The sequence below is a fragment of the Gobius niger genome, assembly GCF_951799975.1.
Source record: "Gobius niger genome assembly, chromosome: 19".
In the NCBI taxonomy this organism is placed as follows: Eukaryota; Metazoa; Chordata; class Actinopteri; order Gobiiformes; family Gobiidae; genus Gobius; species Gobius niger.
The window spans coordinates 23337774-23364854 of record NC_136870.1 but is presented as its reverse complement, the minus strand read 5'-3'; the positions used below and the strand labels follow the sequence as shown (position 1 = coordinate 23364854).

Here is a 27081-nt window from a genome sequence, read left to right as displayed (position 1 = left end):
CTTTGGCAAAAGAATGTCACATCGCTAAGTGCGCCCTTCAATCGTTTTGTAACAGACCGACTTCAGTTTCGTTTAGAAGGGAAAACAAAGCTACTCAAAGCTGTCTTCATTCAGGCCTTGGTGTTAAAATAATATTTAAACATTGAGAGTGTTTAATGTAACCTTTATTTAAGCAGGAAAGTCCCATTGAGATTAAAAACCTCTTTTTCAAGGGATGACTTTGCTGGTCCCTTCTCTCGTGAGATAACCTGGCTAACACCAGGCTGCTGTGTGCGCTCGAATTATTTCGAACTGCACAACAGCCTGGGGACCATGGCCGAAATCTCCGGTGGATTTGGGAACCAATCACAGAGCGAGGAGGGACGGCAAGACGATGACGAGCTATTCGATATATGGAAGCTTGTAGTTTATTTACGGATAATAATAAAAAAGTTTATTTACGGATCCAACGTGACAGCAGCAGACACGATGGTATTTTTTGATCAAGCTTTAGACCTTGTTCTAAATAATTTAGCTCAAAAGTTTACAGCGGGTACGTCATACGTCATCTCATGCGATGATACGATTGGCCATGGCTACGTGCAGACGCATGAGACTTTTTTTTTTTTTTTCGTATCGCCCAATAAACGAGTATGGACGATCGTAAACCACACCTCTCCTACGAGAAAATGAATTGGTGGTCCCCAGACTAAATATCACTTGTGATTTTAGTCTGGTGTTAGCCAGGCTACTCGTGAGACATATCTTTCCTCAATTCGAAGAGGCCACATGGTCCTGCAGGCCAGTGGTTATACGCTGTATGTACCTGTGTGTCATGTAGACCAGTGGTTCTCAACTTGGGGGCGGGGCTCTCGACTACAGCATGCACAGGGGAGGCTTTAAGGTGAAAGGCTGGGAAGCACTGACATACTTGGTTTCACTGAGGGGCTGATTTCCACTCAGTAATCTGTCCCACAGCGAGGACCTGCAGCGGGGGTTAGTTATATTTCTGCTGCATCCGTCCTGTACTTCTGTACTTGTCAATTGTTTGATAAAAATGCTAAAAAAAAATCAGAAAAAAATGGCAGCACATGTGCAGCGACTAGAAGGTCCCAAGTACAATTCCCACCTGGACGGGGCCTTTGGTTTCCTTCGATTTCCCCTACCACTAATGATAAGATAAGATAAGATAAGAAAAGCCTTTATTTTAGTTTATTTTAGTTTAGTTTATTTGAGCAACAGATGCATACAGGTATAGTATACATATAACATACAGAATTTTTCACAACATAAGAAGTATTAGTACTGCTCAAAGGGAGTAGGAAGAAGTTGTTGATCTCCTAATGGAGAATTGTACTTGTTACATTGAGGGAAAAACAATTAAATAGTAAATAGTGATATATTATATACAATGACAACCAAGGACTTTGTGGGGACAAAAAGTATAAACAGTAAAGTAAACAAACTATAACAAAAAAGGCTATAGTCAGTGTCAGCAGTGCAGGTTTACAATCACAGTAAAACATGTACAATAGTCCAGTACGAATGAGAGAGCGAGTGGGGGACAAGGGATGGGCATTAGCCTAAGGGTATGACATGTATCCATGTATGTTCATCAACATGCTCAGTCCTGACCAAAGGAACAAAAAAACAGGATTTGTTGTACATTTGAGTATTGTAGGTTCAGTGTTTCTCATCTCCGCACATTTACCTCAAACCACTCAATAGGTCGTCTCGTAGATCAACCTTCACTCAGCGCGAGCGTCGCTAATAATAGTCGTCTCTAAACTTAGAGGCTAAAAGCTTTCATTCCTGTGAAGGCAATTCACTCTTAAGTGATTTCAAATTGGCTTTACTGTCACCATTTCCATTTCTAAAAATACAAGCGTGACATAGGGTTAAGTGGCCTGGACTTGGCGAATAGGTCGATCTCCCCAAGACAGTAAATGGCGCTCCACAGGCCGCCTGTGATCAGCCACCCGCTGTTACATACAGTATATAGTAGGTCTAAAGACGACTCCGCGAACCGTGAGAGATCAGAGGGGAATGAAAGCCTGAGGGGCCATCGGGGACTCGCGTTGATAGATTTGACCCGAAAAAGCCCATGTGCTGCTCGGTTATAGAATAATATGTAATGTTGAGGCGGTTTCTCCAATATTACGGCCACCGCCTCTGGGCTGCAGAGAACGTTTTTAAGAGCAGGCTCAAGACCCACGTTTATCTGACATCTATTTATTTAGTCCTAACTCTCCATCCATCCATTTTCTTCCACTTGTCCGTCGCTGGGTCGTGGGGGCCGCTGTTGGAGCTGCCCAAATCACATTGCACCAGCCCCTCCTGCAGGTGGTGGGTCCACAGAAGGATGGCCTCACAATTAAACGGGCCTGTTGGGGCTTCAGAACCGCTCTTTGTCTGACCCGTCACCTATAGGACCTGTTTGCCCTGGGAGACCCTACCAGGGGCACCAAGCCCCGACAACAGAGCTCCCAGGATCATTCGGGCGCTCAAACCCCTCCACCACGTTAAGGTGGCGGAGGGGTAGTCCTAACTAATTTATTTCTAGCTTCATTACTTGCTTTTACTGCGGGATTTTAAACTCTTATGACGTTTTTTTTCTTATATTTTTAGGCAACTATCGAACAAACGTGTCCCATTTCTGTCTCTTTTGTTCCAGTTCCGCACCTACGACCCGTGTAAGCAGTTGTGGTGCAGTCACCCGGATAACCAGTACTTCTGCAAGACCAAGAAGGGACCTCCGGTGGACGGAACCGAGTGCGCGCCGGGGAAGGTATCCATGTTCTCGTCCTCTGTGCCCTCATTATAACGCGCTCTGACAAAATGACAGCCCAGTTTGAAGAGTCTGACCTTTCCGCTCTGTCGCAGGTCCTGATTCACTTCAACATTTTCTTGATTTGAACCAGGCGGACAGCTGTAATTTCCCTTTGAGATTGAAAAAGACAATTAGAGGGCGGGAATAAAGGAAATGAAAGTTTTGGGACGAATCTGCAACACACTGGAAATAGCCAAACATTGAGCAAATGTTGTTCAAGTGGTCTTGTTGTGCATTTCTTTGCCACTTTATCAACAGTTTATCTGTTTTCTACAATTTGAGCATTTTGGTTTCAAGACATGACATCTTTCTCTCCTCATTGATCTTTTGTGGAACTCGTAGCAAAGTGGCGTTATGTGAAAATCGACGAACGAGCTGAGGGGACGCAGCACAGTCCTGCTCACAATCAACACCATTGATTGATTAGCCGTGGACAAATTTCTCATTCTTTATGGTATTCACTTAATGATTGTGCTTTTATTTGATGAAATGCATTGATTTTTCAGCGAGTATTCTCCCTCAACATTTTAATTTCAATGTCAGTATTAAAACAAAGAAAACACTAATTATTTCCTTCTTTTATGACATTTTGTTCGCTAGTAAGCTGTAGATGCAGCCGATGGAGGAGCACGTGAACTCCACAGAACTCCACTTCTCTAGCTTAAACTAAATATATAACCAAACTTAAATCCAAACCTTTAAGTTCACTCTCTAGGTCCACATCCTCAAATTAAAGTGAATAACTTTATTGAACAAGCTAGATGACGAAGACGAATAAAGTTATGATGCCGTTTTGGGGCTTCGTAGGAGACAACGAGGGGCTCCCTGGCTTTCAGGAGTAAAATGCTCTTGAAAAGGAGATTTTTAATCTCAATGAGTTTCATCCTAGATAAATAAAGGACAAATAAAAAAACATAACAAAACAGTACTAAGTAACTTGTTTACCTCAATAATTCCTTACCGTAGTCCCTCTGGGGGTGACACGTCTTAATGGGGTGATTGGGGGGTTCATCTTTCATCTTCCCCTGGTGTCTCTGGCCAGAAAACCACAATTGCTTTCCCTGCACCGGGTCGGAGCCACCAATACACACTAATGGAATCAAGGACGAAGAAGCTAGCAGGCTAATGGGCAAAGCTAACTGCGGGCTAGCACCACTTTAACAGTATTTACAGCCAAGTTTGACTGAAAAAAAAAAAGATTCCATTGTGTAATTGGATGTACAATATCCCTCTCTCCCTTTGTCTTTTCTGTCAGCGTAGTATTTACTCTCACGGACAATTAATGAGTAAAAAACGCAGCATGCTACGACACCTGCAGTGGCGCTTATGGCCTCTAGGGGCATGAGTTACTTAGTACTGCTTTAAAAACAGTGAAGTAAGGGTGGGAGGGGAGGGCATGTAAATGGGAAAGTTGAAGAGAGACTGAGGAGGGGTAGGTATAGGTCCTGTTATCCGTCCCATCGTGTCCTCAGAGAGAGGAGAGAGGAAGAGCAGGTGCATGAACAGGCCCTTTACTGCATATACACACTGATAATATTAGGATATGTTTTATATATGTTGGAAGAAGATACATTTATTAATCCAAGCAAAATGTTTTGATCTCACTCCGCTCTCATACGATCTTCCCTCCTTCTCTCCCCCAGTGGTGCTTCAAAGGCCACTGCATTTGGAGGACCAGCCAGGAGCCTCAGGGACACGACGGGAACTGGGGATCGTGGTCTAAATTCGGCTCCTGCTCGCGGACGTGCGGGGGCGGAGTCCGGGCCCGCAACCGCCAGTGCAACAACCCGCCGTGAGTTACCGGCCGTCACCTGTGGCCCTGGCAGAGAGTGTGATTCATGTGTGGTGTAAGGCCGTGCCCTGCGGGAAGGGGGGGGACAACGGTGGAAGGATAGATCTGAGGCTGGAGGAAAGATTGACCTTGGAGGAGAGAAAGCTCAGGACAAAACGGAAAACAGCAATAGTCATGTTATTACAACTCACACACACAGCATTAAACACGACAAGAACCAGACGTGTCTAAATTCACACTAAAATTCCCACAGAACTTGTTTTGTGGGAAGTATCTTTGAAAAGAACGCCATCTTAGTGGGATAAATAGGTATGGACGGGGTGTAGATTTGAGTATGAGGACGAGTATTGAAATGAGATTGCAAAGACAGCAATTATTGTTCCACTTAGAGAAATGACCCTGTGTGCTTGAGACAAGAAAACAAAAGAAAAATCTGCTTGTTCTATTCTAGTTTCAAGCAATTTGATCTGTTTATCTCAAGATAGTTGTTTTATTTTGTTGCCGTGATTGGTTTTAAAATCACATTACAATCAGTGCAAAACTTTTATAATTATGGTTGCAAATTTTCAATGTTGGAAATATCCCAAGAGAATAAATGCGAATTTATGTCAATTAACTTTAATGAATCGGAGTTAACATACAGACAGATATAAACAGAAGACATTTGAGTTGATTTGATAGATATGCATTTAAATATCCATCACAGCAGAGAGGAAAAGTCACAAAGAAATCATCTTCACCAGGGTTTGAAGAGGGCAGTGCTGCAAACTGTCAAATACTTGCAAATTAATACGTGTTCACAGGAGGATTTTAGATTAAAACTGCACTGATGCTGGAAATGGTCAATGTAAGGCACGGTTTTGAGGTTTAAGAAGGATTTCCCCAAATGTACGCCACACTCACATGTCTTAGCGCACAGGTGTGTCACATTTCACCCAATAAATAGATTAAAATACAATCATTTATTTCCTCACAGATATTTTCATTGTTGGATGATACTTAAAGAGCTCGTCTCCAAGGAGATGTTGACAAAGCAGCCACATATGAGATTTAATGAAGTCAGGTCCTCATCCAAACCCATTCTTTACTTGTTTACTTAGCCACGGCAAAACATCCAGACCATCCATTTTCATTCAGACCGGATACATGCCATCAAGTAGACCAAATGGATGCAATTTGGATTTTTTATGGAAAAGCAGGTCTATCATGCAGAAAGAAATGGCTCATAGAAAAGAATCATCTACTTCCCACACAATTTACATCATACTTTGCAGTAATTGGATCATATGAAGGCGGAAAAAACACTCAGCGCTAGTTCGCGGTGTACATCTATACAGTACAGTAATGTAGTCTATTTCAAAAGCATGATAATGGCGTAAAAGGATGATGTATGTTGAAAAATGGGGCAGTTATTGTTACATTCCTATTATAGAATTCATATTTATTTATTTAGTACACTTCTTTGTTGCCGACCTGTCTGAATAATACACAAGAATCTTTGATGTTCTCATAAGACTACAATATCTATAACGACAGGCCAAACCAATGTGCCCCATCTTATTCCCTCCTTAAATTTTTAGCAGAAATATTCATCGAGTCTGAAATGTGGGAGTGATTTGAGTGACTAACGGAGGACTGGTAAATGTTCTCAACTTGTATCACGTTTTTCCACCTACATTAGGACCAAAGCGCTTTACAGCAAGAAGCTACTCACACATTCACACTCTCATTCACTAATGTGCATGAGGAGGCAAGGTGGGTGAAGTGTCTTGCCCAAGGACTCGCGGGAAAGCACTATATATATTGTAAATGTTATTTTAACCCTAGATTTTCATAACGCTGTGTTTATCTGAGTGTCCTGGGGCTCTGCAGCTTCAGCTTTGTCTTTATGTCCGTTTTGTCCTAATCCAAAACACACTTTTTCCTACAGGCTCATGTTATAGTGATAGAAGGTAGTTTCGGGTTAGTGTATTTAATCAGGCTCTTGCCCCGTTCATGGTTGACATTCAGGACTGACACATTTACTTTGCGACTCCAACTCCAGCTTTGCTCCTGTCTCAGAGTTCGGTGTCTCTGGCCTCACAGTCAGTGAGAAACACATGGTTATTCTAGTCAGCTGCTCATTTATACCCATTCAAAATATGACATGTTTAGTTTCTCTCTCCTGAGGCTGTTTATGCCGAGGAAACTGAGCCTGAACCAGAGAAGTCTCACATACCATCGCACGTGGGAGTGTATGGAAATGAAACATCTGACATGGCTGCAAAATGGGCTTTAAAAAGAGAATTGAGGTCATGGTAGTACCGGAAGTGTTAGAGCGGAGGTCAACTATTAAAGGGTAAACTTCAGCTGTCTGGCAGAAAATGTGGGAGAGCGACGCTAAGGGTCAACATTACTATTCTTTAAATCCATCTGTAAAGCCAGTATCAGTGTACGCTGGGAAAGACAGGAGAGCTGCGGTAGTCCTGACCAGGCTCAGATTGGGGCGTTGTGGCCTTGGGTGGGACCTTGTTAAAAGATCAAACTGTCAAACACGTTCTTATTGACTGCCCAGAGTATAGAGTCCAACGAGCAGCGCTGTTCCGAAGTGTCGCTCCTGTGTCTCAGAATAATTGTGTTAGTCTGCAGACTTTAAGTCCTTCCCAGGGCCAGGATTTTGCTATAATGGCGCTCCTGGTTTACCTTGTAGCCATCGGACTGCTGTGGATGCTGTGAAGAAGAAGAAGAAGTCTCACATATCCCAGGAATGGGTCGACCAAAAACAAAGCATTTTTAACTGGTCCTTTTATCTGATGCTTTTCTTTCATCTTATTAGACATGACACAGTTTAACATAAAAGAACACGACTCAAATGTGTCATGTTTTGTCATGTTTTGACAGATTTTGATGACAAGTACTTTTTATCGGTTGTTTTATCCCGGTAAACATTAGCGATAGTGTTCAAGGGTAAAGATAACATAAGACAGCCTTTATTGATCTCACAATGGAGAAAATAACTAACCTCTAAACCTCCGCCATAACCAAGTAGATTTTCCCTGGTTCAGCTTTAACCAAATCCAAAATGTTACAGCCTATAGGCCAGAGTAAGACCTGCACAACTGATCTAAAAGTTGCCACATTGTCGTCACTTTTCCCATTTTTTTCATTGCTTTTTTCTTGCATTTTCGTCACACAATTTAATCACTATTTTTGTCATTTTTTTGTCACTTTCTCATCGCGTTTTTGTGGCTTCATTCTAATTCAGTCTAATTTTTGTCTATTTTGCCACTTTTTCGGTTCAGGTGGGGGTTAAGAGGTTAATCTTATTTTTGCTAGAATACCACACCACCCATTATCCTTACAGCCATTATATCTCATTTAAAGCAGTACTAAGTAACTTTTGCCCCTAGAGGCCATAAGCGCAACTGCAGGTGTCGTAGCAAGTTGCGATTTTTTAACTTATTAATTGTCTTGGAGAGTAAATACTACGCTGACAGAAAAGACAAAGGGACAGAGGGATATTGTACATCCAATTACACAATGGAGATCATTATTTTCACTCAAACTTGGCTGTAAATACTTGGCCAGAGACACCAATAATCAAATTCTAGTCATCATGCTCATGCCTGAGATGTAGAAAGTCTTTGGGGACCTACGTGTAAAACTGGAAAAAGGCTACACTGATCTTTGTTCTGGTTGTTTGTTCTCAATCCCCCCTTGTCCTGTTTCCAGGCCGGCGTATGGAGGTCGGGACTGCCCCGGCTCAGCGTTCGACTATCAGATGTGCAACACGGAGGAGTGCGCCGGTCCATACGAAGACTTCCGAGCGCAGCAGTGCACCCAGAGGAGCAACAAGTACCACAAGAATGTTAAGCACACCTGGCTGCCCTACGAACACCCCGATGGTGAGAGACAACGCTGCTGCCGCTACGACTATTACTACTGCTTACAAGTCCAATAATCAGATTAAGTTTTGAAGCAGAACTAAGTAACTCATGCCCCTAGAGGCTGTAAGCGCCACTGCAGTTGTCGTAGCATGTTACGGTTTTTTACTCATTAGTTGTCCGTGAGAGTAAATACTACGCTGACAGAAAAGACAAAGAGAGAGAGGTATCTTGTACATCCAGTGACACAATGGAGATATTTTTTTTTTTACTCAAACTTGGCTGTAAATACTGTTTAAGTGGTGGTAGCCCGCAGTTAGCTTTGCCCATTAGCCTGTTAGCTTCTTCTTCATTATTCCATTAGTGTGTATTGGGGCCTTCAGGGAAAGCTGCAAGTGTGGTTTTCTGGCCAGAGATGAAAGACCCCCAATCATCCCATTAACACTTGTGTTACCCCCAGAGGGACTACGGAAAGGATTTATTAAAGGGGCTAGACCAGACCTGGGCAAAGTACGGCCCGCGGGCCACATCCGGCCCGCGAGATGATTCAGTCCGGCCCATAACTTGTAGGGCATAAATTCATAAGCATGTCAAAAAAAAAGTAAGTCTCTAGCTCATTCCTGTGCGGAGTTATGATTTTTTTTATTTTTTTATTACCAGAATGCTCACTCCAGCCACTAGGGGGCAGATTAAATAAGAATAAAAGTAAAGAATTCCACAGGTGTCCAGCAAAGGGCACTGGCATAATAAGATATAAGGATATAAACAACACATTGTGTGACTTGCAAGTGGGAAATGGACAGTCTGCCCCTGGGCAGCTGTGGCTACAATAGTAGCTTACTACCACGGAGTGCGGAGTGAATGAATATTGACTACAAAGTAGCAGAGACTTGTGACACAGGCTTGTGAAGTGCAATAAGTGTAAGCCGTTGTTATGAGGCTACAGTCCTGCCAGACTCATCATTATAGATTTATTGAAAAAAAGTCCTCAATGTATTTTCCCAATCAAAACATTTTTTTTTATTTTGGAGCTTTTGTTCATGGACCCCGGCGATACACTCCCGATATATTATACTTATATCCCGATATAAGTTTGAGTTATTGTTGGTGCGGCCCTCCGACTCAATTCAGGCTCCTCATGTGGCCCCTTTTGAAAATGAATTGCCCACCCCTGGGCTAGACGCAAGTTAGCCATTTTATACCCACTACTGCCACCTCTGGTCATACGTGTAACTGCACCTTCTATATAAAGACAGTTCATGATGTTAGAGGCAGTTGTATTGAACAGGTCTGGGCTCATTCTACACATTAGGACATGGCTGTAACATATAGGGGGAGGAAAATACATTATTCTCTCTGTATAGTCCCTTTAAAGGGGGGGTATTATGCAAAAATGACTTTTTCAAGCTTTACATCATGTTATTAAGTCATTCCCTCATTAAAACCATGCCTGAAGTGTTGCCTGGGCACATTCACGTATTTTCGAGTAATCTGTAGAAACTCTGATGGCGGCCATTTTAGGGATAAAACGCCTGATTCCTTCAGGAAACGCCCTCGACCTCCAGGATACGCCTCCGACCTTTCGTCACCAGCCGAGTAACCAACCACTGCTCCTCAGCAGAACCCCCTCCCCGCAGTGTCTAGCCCTAAGATGTAAACAGAGTCATCATGGAGGATTAGCTTCATGTGTTGTGAACCGGAGCCACAGCAGACTTTTACAAAGACACACATCAGTGTTTCTGTTACCGAAACACCCAGGATTAAAACCGGTGACAAGAACACTTATTTCAGTGTCTGGTTCTGCGCTGGGCCGTGATGATGCACAGAGCCTCCGGAGAAAGCTAATGCTAAGCTAAACCTCGAGTCATCACGTGAAAACGAGAAATATGCACAAATAAAGTCAATAAAACCACCACACACATAAAGAACCGTTTAACAGTGATCACACACGGAGCCTGGCTTGTTGATTTTGTAGTTTATTGCTCACATTTATCTACAATGGGTCATAGCCGTGTGGCTTTCTCCCGGAGCTAACAAGCTAGCCGCGACAAGCTAACGGGAAAATTCACTGAATACAAGCAGCATATTATGCATTGAAAACGTCACTAAAACAGGCAACTGCTTGAAGCAGCCTTTATGGTGATCACACACGGAGCCTGGCTTGTTGATTTCGTAGTTTACTGCTCACATTTCATCTACAGTGAGTCGTAGCCGAGTGGTTTCTCCCGGAGCTAAGGCACTATTAGCCGCGACAGGCTAACAACCTTCACCTTCACAACATTCATTGAAAACAGGCAGCATACTGTGCACAGATAACGTCAATAAAGCAGCAACTACTCGAAGCAGCCTTTACGATGATCACACAATGAGCCTGGCTTTACACATTTGTGGTTTATTGCAGACTTTTCATCAACAATGAGCTGTAGTCGATTATAACAAGCTAACGGGTAACCTCGAAAAACCATTGTCCACCTGCGGAGATAATGTCCGTCTTTTGAATCGTATGGGCTCCTGCAGATCCTGGTGTCGTCCATGGGGGTATAGTTAGAGATCCATAGGGCATGGCAGATGCAAAGAGAGAGCCTCCAAACAGCAGTTATTTTTCAGGCAAGAGCCCCTTCCAAGCGTCCGGTGTGGAAGGTTCGTCTCCAAATAATATCCGGTGTGGCCATTGTTCACAAAGTGATAAACAGTAGCTCCTTTCCAAAAATAAAAAATAAAACGCACCGATCGTAGTTTCAATACTTGAGACAACGAGCGGAGTGTTGTTGTGATGCCACAGACAGCGTGTGGAGGGGGCGTGTCGGAAAGGGTCAGAGGTTCTTAAAGAGACAGAGGCCTATTTCAAGTCATTTGCTACCACCATTTTGAAAGAGCAATTTTAAACAAGGCAGTTATTCTAATTTACTGCATTGACAGACCAACAGAAGGTTTCGTCATCATTGTAGTGTGCTATAGACTGGTGCTATGTGGCTGAAAAAAGCATAATACCCCCTCTTTAAACTAAAATCTCACTTGCAAAACATCTCTTTCCTTTCCGGTCGTTTGACTCACATACGTCAAAACATGTACGAACGACATCTCTAAAGACGCACCTCGCTCTTGCATATTTAGATCGCTGTGGGCGTCTTGTCATCTGGGCATGTTTTTTATCTTGTGGAAAACAATGTGTCATGTTGTAAATGACTTATTTTGCTCTACATGTTTTTTTTTTGCAGAGAGCCGTAAGTGTGAGCTGAGCTGTCTGTCGAAGGAGACCGGGGAGGTGGTGTCCATGAACCAGGTCATGCACGACGGGACGAGGTGCAGCTACTCCGACCCCTTCAGCGTCTGCGCCCGAGGGGAGTGTCTGGTGAGGACTACTAATACTCCCATTACTACTAATCCTACTACAGATGCTGCTGCTATTTAGTCAGGTCTCGGTTCAGCAAAGAATGAGATTATTCCATCAACGGATTTCTACTTCCCTGATGGCACGGGCGTCAGGGTCACATTGTGAAAGAGGGGGAGACATTATGAGACATGATTTTTCCACACATGGATTGGCCACAGAATGCAGGTCTTAACCTCTTTGAGAGTCTTTGGGATGTGCTGGAGAAGGATTTGCACAGTGGTCACACTCTCCCATCATCAATACAAGACAGCGGAGAAATATGAATGCACAGTCATGGTCATTCATTCATTCAATCTTTATTAAAGGGGCTGGATGCAAGTTGGCCATTTTATGCTCACTACTGCCACCTCAGGCCTTATGCGTAACTGCAGCTTCTATATTAAGCTCGTGCATGACGGCACTTCGGACCCGAATTAACACCTTTTTGAGTGACAGTGTAGGATTTTAGAGGCTGTTGTGATGAACAGGTCTGGGTTCATTAATTTTAACATGTTCTAAACTCCCTATATTCCCTTTAAGGACACAAGTGAGAACACATGATCCATATTTATATTTAAAAGAAAAATATTAAAATTCTGCAGACAATTGCAGCAACAAAACAAGGTACCAGCAATTCTCTAGCTGCCACGACAAAAGCTCATCTATGAAAAAAGTTAGTATTAGGAATTACACACAGTTGAGGAGCGTTTACATTTGGGTAAAGCTGAACAGGAGAAAATCCACTCGGTTAAAGTGGAGTGTGTGTCTGTAACCTTTTATCACATAATGAGCACATCAGGAAGCATCAATAAACACCTCAGCGTGGCGCTAATGCAATCTTACCGTCGTCTGCCATTATTCATTTAGAAAAAAAGTCTCATTGAAGCTTCAATACAGCAGTGCTACTTTTATCTGCAAATTAATATTTCTTTCGGAAATTGCGGTGATTCATTTTGAAATTGAATAGACTTGAATAGGTTTATTATAATTACTGAAGTCTGTTCAATGGATAAAGCGGAAAGATGGAAATAAAGTCAATTAAAGATACAAAAGCCAAGATTACGAATACATCCTTCATAGCAGTGTCTGGTTTTTCATTTCGTTTGAATAGACCCACAACTTAAGTTTATAATTACTCTTGAAGCCTCGTCAATGGTTGAAGTGAGTCAGGACGGGGATATTTGAAATAAACAGGAAGCAAACAAATGCCGTCAATGGAAATGTAATGTAAATGTGTTCCCTGCACACTGGACACTGGACAGGTCCTTCAGAGCGTCCTTCAAGTGGGCGCCCGCAGTGCAGAGCTCAGGGACTCATCTTGACCTATAGGTTTGTGGTCAGAAGTACCAAGCTGGAGAATAAGCCCGTTTTGCATGTTTTGATTTGCAGGGAAAGTAAATGCAACTGTGACTGTTATTTGATGGAAAAAAAGTGTTTTGAGTTATAAAAAAGTAAAAGTGTATGATATAGGCCTAAGTTCAATGGGACGGACATTGCAAATGATCCTTATCTGTAAATATTGTAGTATGTTTAATGTTTATTGTGCATACTTGTCCTTTTCCTTATCGAATAAATGGAGGAATACAAATGAAGCAGGATGAAGTGGCTCTCAGAGTAAACCCAAACAGACTCAAAACAGGGAGAACCACTGCCAGTTTTTACGTCAAATATGGGCAAACTTTTTAATGCGAGGGCCAGATTGGATTTTTGAACTGTTCTCAAGGGCCAGACCAGCAACAAAAGAGCAGCAGTTATGCATCTTCTTCTTCTTATCTTTCTTAAAAGGACTATACAGAGTTTAAAATGTTAAAATTAAGTATTTTCCTCCCCCAACATGTTCCAGCCATGTCCTAATGAGCTCAGACCTGTTCACCACAACTGCCTCTAAAATCCTGTCACTCAAAAAGGTGAAACTTCAGGTCCTGCCGCAATGCTTGAGCTTAAAATAGAGACTGCAGTTACACGTAAGACCTGAGGTGGCAGTAGTGAGAATAAAATGATAAACTTGCATCTAGTCCCTTTAATGTCAATGAAAACATTGGTGTTCTCCCCCCTTATTAGGCAATGCATATGGTCATGTTTTGAGGGCCAGATTGAAGGGCTAGGCGGGCCGCATCTGGCCCCAAGGCCTTAAAGCAGTACTAAGTAACGTGTTTACCTTAATAAATCCTTTTCGTAGTCCCTGTGTTTATGGGATTATTGGAGGGTCTTTCATCTCCCCCTGGTGTCTCTGGCCAGAAAACCATGTTTGCAACTTGACTGCCACTGGATACACCAATACACAATAATAGAATCACGAAGAAGAAGCTAGCATGCTAACGGGCAAAGCTAACTTAATCACTTTAAACAGTATTTACAGCCAAATTTGAGTGAAAAAATATATTTCCATTGTATGATTGGATGTACAATATCCCTCTCTCCCTTCGCCTTTTCTGTCAGCGTAGTATTTGCTCTCCAAGACAATGAATAAGTTAAAAAATCGTAAAATGCTACGATACCTGCAGTTACGCTCCTGGCCTCTAGGGGCAAGAGTTACTTAGTACTGCTTTAAAGAGAGGGTTCGATCTAGGGTTCAAACTCAGTCAGCTATGTCTTATTTTCTTTAGTAATCATAGTAGTAAAGTAAAGAGCAAATAGCCCAAACCATGCTTCAGCGTCTATTAAAAAAGGAACAGTAAATATTTGTGCTGAAACATATTGCAACAAAGAAATTAGAGATTTACTTCATGGATAACTTTTTTTCGTGTCAGTCTTTTCATAATATCTTTTGATCTTTGTCTCTGTGATATTAGCTCTGCCTCTTTGCTGTCATTTCCTGTTGCTGTTTCCATGCCACATCAATAATCTGCGAACTCCACAATCCAGATCAGATTTTTGGTCCGCATTAAAGCCAGTGTCTCCACGGTTCATAAAGATGGCCGAGTGTGTCCAATCAAAACAATGATGTAATCAAATACAAGCACGTGCAGGCAAATATTGGATTGTGTAACTTCATATCTGTGTTCCTTCAAGGACACTACGTCAATGGCAGTTTTGAAATCTCATATTTTGTCTAAATATTGCCTCAGTATCTGCTCAAGGCTCCTGCTGTGTTATGTCTGCTGCCCCTCCCCCCCTCCCCCGGGTTCATACATGTAAGCATTTGTTTGGCTGTTCTCTCTCTCCACAGCACGTCGGCTGCGATAAGGAGGTGGGATCGTACAAAACAGACGACAAGTGTGGCGTGTGTGAAGGAGACAACTCCCACTGTCGGACCGTCAAACTCACTCTGACCAAGACGCCCAAGAAGAACGGTAAACCAGCCAAAGCGTGACATCACCGGCCTCTCGGGCTATTTAGCAGATACACCAGGTTACTGGGATGAATGCAAATGCTTTGCTTTTATAGACATCACCGGCTTCTCGGGCTGATTAGCACATACACCAGGTTATGGGATGAATGCAGATGCTTTGCGTTTATAGCCGCAAACAAAGGCTGAACATCATACATGCAGAGATCTGAGTTGCACTTAGCGACACCGACTTTTTGTCTCGCATTGAAATAATGAATTTCTTTATAATTATACTTATGTATTCAAAAACAAGATGCATAACTAATATTAGGGCTGTACAATTAATCGAAATTCAACTACGATTTTGATTATTACACTAAACAATTACAAAATTTGCATAATTGAATTATTATTTTTACTTTTGTGCATTATTTCAGGCTGCTGGGATTATTTTTCCTTCACATTTCACGTGCCATGGCTCATGCTTTTGCCTGACATAAAAACAAAAATGATGACATCTGTGTGATGATGTCATCAGGCCACGCTGCTCTGTTTACCTGCGCAGGTGTGAGGGCTGGCCAGCAGGGGGCAGGTGTGAAGCAGAGACCTCTCCTTAACTGAGGCAAACTTGAGATCATTTTTACTTTTATGACTGTTCAGAAAACAGAAAATATTCAGCATAGTATTTTGATTAATAAATAAATAAATCAAATACAGATAGACTTTTTTTTAATGGCAACAAATAATTGTTTGAATAATCGTGATTTCAATTATGACTAAAATTATCGTGATTTTTATTTTTTCAGTAATCGAACAGCCCGAGCTAATATATCAGCATTTATAAAGCCAAACATTTAACCTCTTAACCACTTAAAGGGACAAGCCACCGTTTTTCCATACTAAGTTCTTATCTGAGCTCAGACGAGTTGATACGTATCTGTCTGGGAGAGGCCAAATGCTAACAACATCTTTGGTCGTTTTGCGTGACTGAGGGCACGCACAAAGACCAGACAGGTACACATCAACTCGTCTCAGCTCAGGCAAGAACATATCTCAGTATGGAAAAACGGTGGCCTGTTTTCTCCTGTTCAGCTAAAAGGTTACAGCCTGTAGGCCAGTGTGGCGCCTCATTTGAAAGACCTATAAAACTTATCTAAATTGATCTTTTTCCTCACGTTTCCTTTTTCCTTCAGCCAAATTAAATCCCATTCCCTTGTTGCTCATGTTAAAATGTATTGTCCTTTTTATGATTTATAGTGACCAACAATCCCAACTCTTCTTTGCTCTGTGTTTTTAGGCATGCTGAAGATGTTCGACATCCCCATCGGAGCGAGACACATAGTGATCGAGGAGAACGAGACCTCGCCGCACTTAATCGGTAAGGCGCCATTTTTCATTTCGCTTTGAACTTCCAACTTTACCCCCATTTGGAGCTATAGGAATATACTGGGAGAGGCCAAATGCTAACAACAACTTTGGTCTTTTGCGTGAAGTTCTTCGATGCTGAGATATGTTCTTACCTGAGCCTAGACGAGTTGATGCGTACCTGTCTGGTCTTTGTGCATGCGCTCAGCCACGCAAAACAACCAAAGATGTCGTTAGCATTTGGCCTCTCCCAGTGTATTCCTACGGCTCCAGACGGGGGTGAAGTTGGAAGCTACCAAGCTCTTCCACGGGCACAAAGACCTGACAGGTACAACTCGTCTAAGCTCAGGTAAGAACATATCTCAGTATGGGAAAACGGTGGCCTGTTCCTTTAAAGAGCTACCACACCTCCCTGCCATTTTATTTATTTGTATTTATTTTTTGGGTGGCGTGGGTGTATCAAACCTTTCTGCTTCAGTCAAGAGAAGTCTCAAAGTGATTGATCCAGCAGCGACTGTACGTGCTTCTCTCTATTCGCCAGACCAATGGGAATACATTCAACTGCATGACTGACTAAATGGGCTGAGCTTCTGAACCTTTAAGTGCACTTTATGTAAAATTATATATGGCTTCGGTTTATTTTTGTTCCATTACAAGTACATATTCTCTTGCATATGCCTTTTCACTGCCAATTTCCGTCCCATAATGGCAGAATGTACCAGTTCTCCTTCCACACATGAATAATAATGAATACATTTTCGAACAAAGAGCCCAATCTTACTCAAATGCCCAAGGACCAACTATAGAAGTACAAAATGCCTATAATAAATAACAATAAAAGGACAATCGAAGTTACCCTAAGGGAGACGTTGGTATTTATTCTCTATAACTGTACACATTTCGTCTTTTCTTCTCGCAGCTGTGAAGAACCAAGTGACGGGAAATTTCATCCTGAACGCCAAGAGCGAGGAGGCGGTGGCCCGGACGTTCATCGAGAACGGTCTGGAGTGGGAGTACGCCATCGACGGAGACAAGGAGACGCTCAAAACCAGCGGACCTCTGCACGAAGGGATCATCGTCCTGGTGAGATGCTCAGGGCTTTTTTCATTCATGGGTTTCGCAATGGAGTGTTCAATCCCCACACAAATAAACGGTGAGGCCAGCTTTCAGTGTCTCCAAACGGCGGCTAGTACGTCAATCATTCTTCCGGGGGAACTGCTTTAAGTCCGGTGGTTGATTTTGGCTGACGATGCAGGTGGTTGCCTCTCAGATGGGTGCACCTGCAAGTTCGTAGCATTAGCTCTCGGCGCATGTTCTGCATATGTTTCATTTTAAAGGGATTGTTCAGGATTTTTGACCATGTAAATGTCTGTGTCGATAGAATAATTTAAACCATTTTTCATTTAAAACAACTTATATTTGAGCAGCATCACCTTCGTGGTTGTATAAGCTACGTGGCGGCGGAGTGATCTGCTAGAAAATAGTCCCTCAAAATGTGATCATTCATGTGATGCAGGTCAGTTATATTCCAAAAATTATTCTATCGACACAGACATTTATATCGGTAGTCTGGTGTTAAAAGTGATTCGCCTCAGGTGCACTGTGGAGCGGGTCAAACTGTTTTTAATGCAGGCTAGCTGATACCATAGAAATGTGCTAGCCTTGCATTAGCCTAGCGCCACGAAACTCGTCAAATATAAGAACTGCATGAATTACAACAAAAAAATGTCTCCAGAAATCAGCAACACTCTGGATAACTAGGAAATGAGGCCCTGTGTCAAAAATCCTGAAATATCCCTTTAAGTTTTGAATAAAAATAAATCCCACACCTCAGACTTTACTTTCTCCCGAGGAGAATCAAGTGTGGAGTTATTTGAATTCGACAAAGTTCACCTCCTCACTTGCCATGACAGCGCAGGCAGCGTTTCTCACTCATTCTGCCAAAAGTTTACAATAAATCCCCCTTGTGGTGGATTTAGCGATTATCTAATTCTATTGTTTATCGTCCCATCGCTATGCACAGGATTATATAAAGCAAGAGTCACAACGCACCACATCACACATCGCTAAGTCGATCTAACTGCCCATAACTTTCTGTTCATATCCAGGTGATCCCCCAAGAAGACGAAGTGAAGATCAGCCTGACGTACAAATACATCATTCACGAGGACCTGCTGCCGCTCATCACCAACAACAACGTGCTGCTGGCCGAGCTCGACACCTACGAGTGGGCCCTGAAGAGCTGGTCCCAGTGCTCCAAGCCCTGCGGAGGAGGTCAGTGCAGTGGTGGTAACAGCAGCCGCAGAGGTGGTAGTCTTTGTCATAGCAAGAGTTGATCATTTCCGTTCATGAGCTCTCAGGATCAGCCTCCTCAAAGGTCATCATTTATATGATACAATGCATGAAAAGAGTAGCACCACTTCTTCAAAAAGCGTGAACAGGGTGAATTATGCAGCAGGACCTGAGAATGGGTTATTATTAGAGGTAATGGGCATGCATACAGCATCACTTTACAGCTCTATGTATTGCTTCTAACAAAAGAGAGGCAGGTCATCTAATGTAGCTGCAATATAGAGTAGCTCATAACAGAAAATTGGTTGTTTTTTTTATGCAAAGGGGGATATTATGCTAAATTAATCATAGCACAATGGTGCTCTCTTATTACAATCATTGGTGGCGTTATGTTTTCAGCCTTTCCTGCATGATTGAATATCTTTCAATCTTTTGTAGTGCTAGTGCTGTGGCGACTAGGGATGGGGAAAAGAGACCTGAGAGAGGAAATGGATCAGTTAAAAAAGTCACCAAGAAGTATTAATGCAGAACAAATGTATTAATGCAGAACAAATGCCTGAAAAATCTGCTTAGGACTTTGTTATTTGACACCTTTGCATAAAATATTGATGCCCGAAGGTCCAGTGAAGGTTTGTGAAAACATTCCCCTCCCGCAGGTATACAGTACACCAAGTACGGCTGCCGTCGGAAGAGTGACAGCCGGCTGGTCCATCGAAACTTCTGCGAGACAAGTAAGAAGCCCAAACCCATCCGGAAGCGCTGCAACAGCCAGGAGTGCAGCCCGCCCACGTGAGTCCAGTTTGCTAGTCGATGTTAAGGTCTTAATGCTAAGTTCATCCTTGTTTCGCTTCGTCTTTGTCGCCATTTTGATGCTTTTTTCAAGAACCTTTTAGATTTGGGAGAAAATGTGCTCGGTCCAAGGTGGGGGTTGATAAGTTAAAGGTGACTTGTGTCTGAACGGATGCATCTCCAAAGATACACGCACAGAGGCATAGGCAATGTTAAAGTTATGTGAAGCCAACTGAGCCCACACCTTTCCAACACCTTTCCAACAACAACAGTGGTTTAAAGAACAAAGAAAGACAGTTTTGGGGCTCCAAGTTGTCAGGAAGATGAGCGGCTTCTGCAGGTGGACACTGTTGTCTCCTTCGGCAAGACACTTCACCCTCCTTACCTCCAGTGTCTGCGTACATTGGTGTCTGAACCTTAGATGAAGGTTCTCAAGTCATCGTCTGTTCTCTGTAGTTTGTGTTGAACGCTTCGCCTCTCATTCAAAAGGCTTCGTCAGCAACACTAAGGCTTCCAGCTCACACTCACACGCCGACTAGGTAAAAACCACTGGGAGGGGGTCTGCTTGGCTAAGTCCCTCCCCTCTATTCAAAGGCTACTTTCAACCTGTAGGTAAACAGCCTTTGTTGGACAAAGATGGACAACTCCTTAGTGCTGTATCATCTGAAAATGTTACCAAGTAGCTGTGCTCGTGGGAGCTTCTGTATTCGTCCGTGTACAAAATAAACAAAAGCGGAGACAGAAAGCACCCTTGTGGTGAACCAGTGGATGTATTACAACCTCAGAGAAATGGCCATTTGCAAAACTCTGTGCATCCACAACTCACACAGACATTGCATGAATGAGAATGTGAATGGGTGACTGGTTCCTTGATGTAAATATTACATTCAGAAAGTTGTGACCATTTACCATTAAAAATTATTGAATAAATTTTTCCAAAAAAAAGTCAAAGCTTTGGAAACTAAATCTCTAAACAGAAAATGTCCAAATGTTTTTCCTCATCGCTATTTGGAAGTGATTGGATTCACTAACTTAGCGTTTTCCATCTAAATTTGAATATTGTCTTTACCTTTGGGCACCTTCATGAGACAGTCATGTGACCTTAGTTCATGTGTGCTGAGAGAGAAGACACTGAACTTCGGGACAGGTTTTGTTTCAGGTCCAGCCGTTACAGATACAAGATACTGTATTAACCATAAACAAAGTCCAAAATTAGATCTTTTACCGTAGTTAGCTCTAATCTGCACCAACTCAGTTTTAAATTACAGTATAGGCTGTTTACAAAGTTGTGACATCATGTAAACGCAACTTATATTACATTTTATCTGTCCGTTTTGTCAAAAGTCACATTGCAAAAGATTAAATATTGGAAAACGGAATTGAAGGAATCTGTGTCACTCCGTCCTGCCGTCTGACCGAGGTCTCTCTGCACAGGTGGGTGGTGGAGTCGTGGGGCCCCTGCAGTAAGTCCTGCGGTAAACTCGGATACCAGACCAGGGCGGTGCAGTGCATGCAGGCCTTACACAACGGCACCCAGCGGCCCGTCCACAGCAAACACTGCCCCCCCGAGAGGCCGGAGACCAGGAGGGGCTGCAACCAGACGCTCTGCCCCGCCCAGTGGAGGACAGGCGCGTGGTCTCAGGTGAGGGGGGAGTGGCTTTATCATCATCAACATATTCTTATGCCTTGTGTTTAAGTCAAGGTTTTTGTTTCAGACTAGAACTAAGATAAATGTAGTGAACTATACATTTATAATACTGCATTAAAACATATTTAATCAAGGTCCACTGCTTCTTGGAGCTTCTCCCACATGGACAAAGCACAGGCCTGTTCCTTTGGCAGTGAATTTAAATGATATGAGGCTCTTTTAAACTCTGGCACTGAAGTCAAGATGGTTTTAATCCCTTCTTTTTTTGTTATTTAGACTTTATTTTTCAACAGAAATAAGTGGACTCACCCTCCTCCTCTCCTCAGCTCACACACAGGCTCTTTTATTGTGTGAAAACCAGAACTGCTAAAGATGCAGATTTGTTACCGCTGGCCCTGTACAGAGTGTCCTGACACGGAGCATTGACATCCTCATCATTTCCACTCACTATTATAATCCACAAGAAAAGTTGATGAATATTGACTCTATTCAGTATCGCCTTCTCAAACAGAGCCGGGAGAATATGAGGACAGTGCTGCGGCCGAGGAAGGAAGTCTTTGGGCATTACAGTTATATTTTCAGCTGATTTCGACTTAAAGGGGTAAACATTAAAGGGATATTTCAGGATTTTTGACATCAGGCCTCATTTCCTAGTTATCCAGAGAGTTGCTGATTTCTGAAGATATATTTTTTTGTAATTCATGCATTTCTTATATTTGAATAGTTAGGTGGCGCTAGGCTAGTGCAAAGCTAGCACATTTCTATGGTATCAGCTAGCCTGCATTAAAAACAGTCTGACCCGCTCCACAGTGCACCTGAGGCAAATCACTTATAACACCAGACTAACCATATAAATGTCTGTGTCCATAGAGTAATTTTTGGAATATAACTGACCTTGCATCACATGAATGATCGCATTTTGAGGGACTATTTTCTAGCAGATCACTCCATCGCTGCGTAGCTTATACAACCACGAAGCTGATGCTGCTCAAATATAAGGTATTTTAAATGCAAAATGGTTAAAATTATTCTCAGTCTGGCGTTATAAGTGATTTGCCTCAGGTGCTCTGTGGAGTGTGTCAGACTAATGCAGGCTAGCTGTTACCGTAGAAATGCGCTAGCCTTGCATTAGCCTAGCGCCACGAAACTGCATGAATTACAAAAAAAAAGAAATTCTCCAGAAATCAGCAACACTCTGGATAACTAGGAAATGAGGCCCTGTGTCAAAAATCCTGAAACATCCCTTTAAAGCAAAAATACAGCCAAATAAACAAAACTCTTGTGAGAAGAGCACTGAAAGGGCACAAGGCAGAGAGGCAGGTGCTTGGGCTCTATCTGGACCCTATTATACATTTAGTTTCAGTTCATTTTTAGTCAACAAAAAGTTAACAAAAAAGTTTTAGACAAAGTTATGGACTGGATTTTTACCAAAACTGCACAGATGGTCCTCTGTTTACAGTCATGTGTTTTATCTTTGAAACCTAAAAGCCCCATATGGACAGGTGTTGAAAATTATAACACTTTAAACAATGCATCTGGATTGTCCAATGTAATTGCTATAACCATGTTAAATAATTAAATGAAAAAATGAAATGAAAACAACTCTGTCACGCCAAATGTTTAGATTCAACCTGTCACCTTTTAGATGTTAGTTAATTGTTGTTGTCTTTGCCTGTTTTCCCGGCCAGTGCTCGGTGACCTGTGGGGAGGGCATCCAGCAGAGGCAGGTGGTGTGCAAGGCCAGTGACAACTCGGTCGGCGAGTGTGGCGACGACAAACCGGAGACTGTGCTCATCTGCAAACTCAACTCCTGCCCAGGTCAGTACACGCTTACTTTACTATTGTACACAAATAAAACCTATGCCGACACACACTTTCCTGGTGAGAAATCTGGCTCTGTAAATGCTGTGTTTGTTTCCCCAGGAGAGTCTCCGTCACAAACCAATACAGAAGCCACGGAAAACTCCACGATCAAAGATGACGCCGTTCACTCCAAGTTCTTCGAAAATCCAGTTTCAAAAATATCATCAAGTAAGAATACACACAACTTTGCCTTTAACCTGGGCCCTGCACTATCTACTATACTACTATGGAATAGGTTTATCTTCAGATAGACTCGCTCAAACATGAGATAAGCACTTACAGCGGACCTTGGGTTTCTGTGTGGAGCTTGTGGAGTCAGCGCTGATCAAAGGTGTGCTGGGTAATCGGGAGAGTCGGGATGTTTCTCAGTGGGAAGAAAAAATAACAATAATAATAAACAGACTCACACTGTTGTGCTATTCCAGGCCTAAAGGCTTTAACTGGGCTGCAGTCGGACTTTTCATTCAGTGTGACAGGAAGACACCATTTGATGTTGAACTAACTCAGAGGGGTGTTTAAGGGTGTTCAATCCAATCCAGTGGAGACAGAGAAGGGAACAGAAAAAAGGCAGGTGCACCAAAAAAGCAAAACAAAGCATTAAAGGGACTATACGGAGTTTGAAAACTAAATATTTTCATCCCCTAAATGTTCCAGCCATGTCCTAATGTGTAGAATGAGCTCAGACCTGTTCACCACGACTGCCTCCAAAATCCTGCACTGTCAGTTTAATATAGAAGATGCAGTTACACGTAAGACCTGAGGTGGCAGTAGTGAGTATAAAATGACCAACTTGTAGTCTCTTTAACGATCAATGTGGAAAAAGTAGATACAAAACATGTTTTTCATCTACATAAAGTGTCATGTGCTGGAACCGATCCTATAACCTTTGACTAAAAAAGCCAACACCCCACAAGTTGAGCTAAAAGTCCAATGGCTTGTGGAAAACCTTTGGGTCGAAATGAGGTCCCTGGTGCTGATTTTCATGTTCACATAATATAACAATAAAGATGTTGCCATAATCAAGGCCTTAAATGTCACTATAAAGCATTATATTGGATCAAACTGGCATCAAAGGTGCATTATGCAACTTTTTGTGCGGAAAAAAAACTTAATATTTGTGTGTATTGGACCTGGCAGTGACCCTGTGGCTGTATGAGTGGCCAGCATGGCGCCTTTATTTTCCATCACAGTGGTTTCTACAATGCTCCACGATTAATTGTTTTGTAGGTTTTCTGGTGAGAGGGTCCGCCCGCAGTGAAAACAATTGATCCTGGGGCATCATAAAGACCACTGTGATGACCACTCATACAGCCACTAAGTCACTACAAGGTCAAATGCACACAAGTATCAGCTTTTTTCCCACATAAGCAGTGACATTATGCACATTTAATTAATTATACTGTATGTATTAATTGAAAACACCAAAATGATGGCCTAAAACATGTTCAGCTGCAATTTTGGCTGACATTTACTACATTTTTTTGTTCAAAAGTTTCCAGTTTTGTCCAATCTTTACATGGCGATTTTTTTTCTGCATTAAAATACTGTTTAATATTTGGGGATTTGCTGACTTGCTTCTGCCTTTATGTTAATGTAAAACTTAATATTGTGTGAATATTGACAGTATTCGTCGAAACCTGCATTTTTTAATTACAAATCCACTATTTGCCTTTTCCCCCATTTCCTTTTCCTGTTTAATTATGTATTTCTTTTCACAGATGAGCCGTGTTTACGAGACAAGTCCATTTTCTGCCAAATGGAGGTGCTGGCTCAGTACTGCTCCATCCCCGGCTACAACAAACTCTGCTGTGAATCCTGCAATAAAAGAGAGACCCTGGAATCGCTCGCCACGGACCTCCCGGATCTGGCTTTGGACCTGGACTCGGACTCACCCAGGACGGCCAGCCCGCCCACGAAGACTAAAGCTGCTCCAACTAAAGCTACTCCAACTAAAGCTACTCCAACCAAAGCTACTCCGACGCCAGCCTCAAGTAAAGCAACCGTGGCGGCGGTGTCCAGTAAGACCGCGGTTCCGACGCCCAGAGCGGGGAAGAAAGTGCGGCTGACGACCCCAGAGCCGAGCGCCGAGACCGGGACAGGGTTGGTCGGAGCAGCTGCTGTCACGCAAACCCATGGGATGAGTAAGTGAGTTTGCATTTGTGGAATATACTCTTTCAACTTCATTATTTTTCCATAAACAAAAAAGAACACAAGTAGTTCCTCAAATTTAAGAGCGCCGGCAAAGCTGTGACAATTCAAAGTGGAACAAAACAAGAATAATAACAAAGGAAAACATTAAACTACAGAACAAATACAGTGTAGGCTATATAAAATGAACCAAAAATAGAATAGAAAATAAAGTTAATAATGATAACCAAAGTGAAGATGCTATATAGCCAGGATGTGTATCACAGAAGATTGCATGAGCTGGAGATGCCATTGAATTTATATATGAGAAGTAAGAGGATCACTGTCTGTTATTATCACAGATACAGACGGCATCTCTGGAATCACCCATATATGGTCATGTTTGAAAACAGTTAAGGGGGAAAACAATTTGGAGAAAAATCTCTCTAGTTAATCGAAAACTACTTTAATAATGCTGAATTATGAATATAGTTTTCTACTAAATAAAGATACGAAGACATGGAGAGGAGCAAAGTGGTTCAACAGCCCATAAATACATAAATAATGGAGAATGCTAATATAATGCTTCATGTTAGCATCGTGCTATTGCTAATGCAAGCTAGTGCTAACTATCTGCTGTGAATAAACATCCATATGGACCCGATTTAGACTTGACTTTATTTGTATGTGTAAGATAAGTTTATATTTTGCCAGGAAATGGCTAAAAGAGTGAAAATTGTGTTTCCCAAAAGATTCGGTTTTCCGTGATGAAGATCAGACCGCATTTAGTGTCCAATTTAGGCAGAAATGTGAGACATTCCAAAGCGTTCACATACTTTTCCTCCACTGTAGCTTATGTTTTCACTGAATAAAATGTCACGCAGCAAAACTGTCAATCATTTCACACTTCACTGTGGAGATCGAGTTCAGAAACCTTCGTAGGCAGCAGTGGCTTGTGGGATTGTTCTTAGCCCCTTATAGACTGGTGAGGAACATCCAATGGGCGAGGAACGCGCGTCTGTATGTAGGCCTGTCAGGAAAACAAATTTGAAATTCGATATATTGAGGCAGGAAAGTATCGCGATAAACGATGTTATCGACTCTAACGATACTAGATACTGCCAACTCTCAAGCATAAAAATGTTCTAAGAGTGCATCATCATATCCTAAAATACCACACAAGCTGCAATAAACATGAAATATAATGTAACTCAATTTGCTTCAGTTAAAAATCAAAGTTTTACAAAGAAAACAATAGGGGGGAAATGCTAATAAATGTACAGACGATAAATATCAAGCCCAAAATGTATCTGTTTTTTATTGAACGATAAGTCGATATAGTATTTATCGTGACAGCCCTATCTGTATGGTGCTTATGGTGGGGAGCTGACATTGCTGTAATACCACCCCCTGGTGGCCAGGGGCGACTCCAAGAGACACTTGGAGCATTGACTCTAATGGGACTTCAGACGTCCTAAGAACAGCTTAAAAGCCTGGCTCCAAAGAGTTTTTCTTTTTCTAAAAAATTGCCATGACCTATGTGAAAATGCTGGGGTTGGTGAAATATTTTTAACCACACAGGTTTTTGTTTATCAGCACAAAATTTGGAAGCATTTTCAGTACATTGACTGGCTCCAGAGCCTGTCAATCAAGCTAGGAGTAGATAGAGAGGCCATTAAATTTCACACTCGGGAACCTTTTTCAATGATTGGGGCTGAATGGGACCCGCTCATCTTTATTACAGTATATTATATCTATGGGAACATCCCGAGGTTCCTGTGCTATAGAAGGTATTATAGGAAACATACAGCTGCTTCCCTAACTCCCTCCGAACTGCACTGACACATTCGAATGCTCTTTGTCCCGGCTGACTTCGACACAGGTCCGAG

At 42.3% G+C, this 27081-nt stretch overlaps 1 protein-coding gene across 1 annotated transcript in view; it reads left to right on the top strand.

Annotated features, from left to right (window-relative positions):
* Positions 1 to 27081, top strand: part of adamts14 (ADAM metallopeptidase with thrombospondin type 1 motif, 14) — a 106977-nt gene that overhangs the window by 79347 nt on the left and 549 nt on the right. The window contains 13 exon segments of the mRNA XM_079577313.1: positions 2654 to 2767; positions 4453 to 4601; positions 8313 to 8485; positions 11683 to 11816; positions 15007 to 15130; positions 16406 to 16486; positions 17393 to 17556; positions 18582 to 18747; positions 19422 to 19554; positions 20989 to 21196; positions 22891 to 23020; positions 23126 to 23233; positions 24784 to 25206. Coding sequence (XP_079433439.1) covers positions 2654 to 2767; positions 4453 to 4601; positions 8313 to 8485; positions 11683 to 11816; positions 15007 to 15130; positions 16406 to 16486; positions 17393 to 17556; positions 18582 to 18747; positions 19422 to 19554; positions 20989 to 21196; positions 22891 to 23020; positions 23126 to 23233; positions 24784 to 25206 — 2107 coding nt within the window.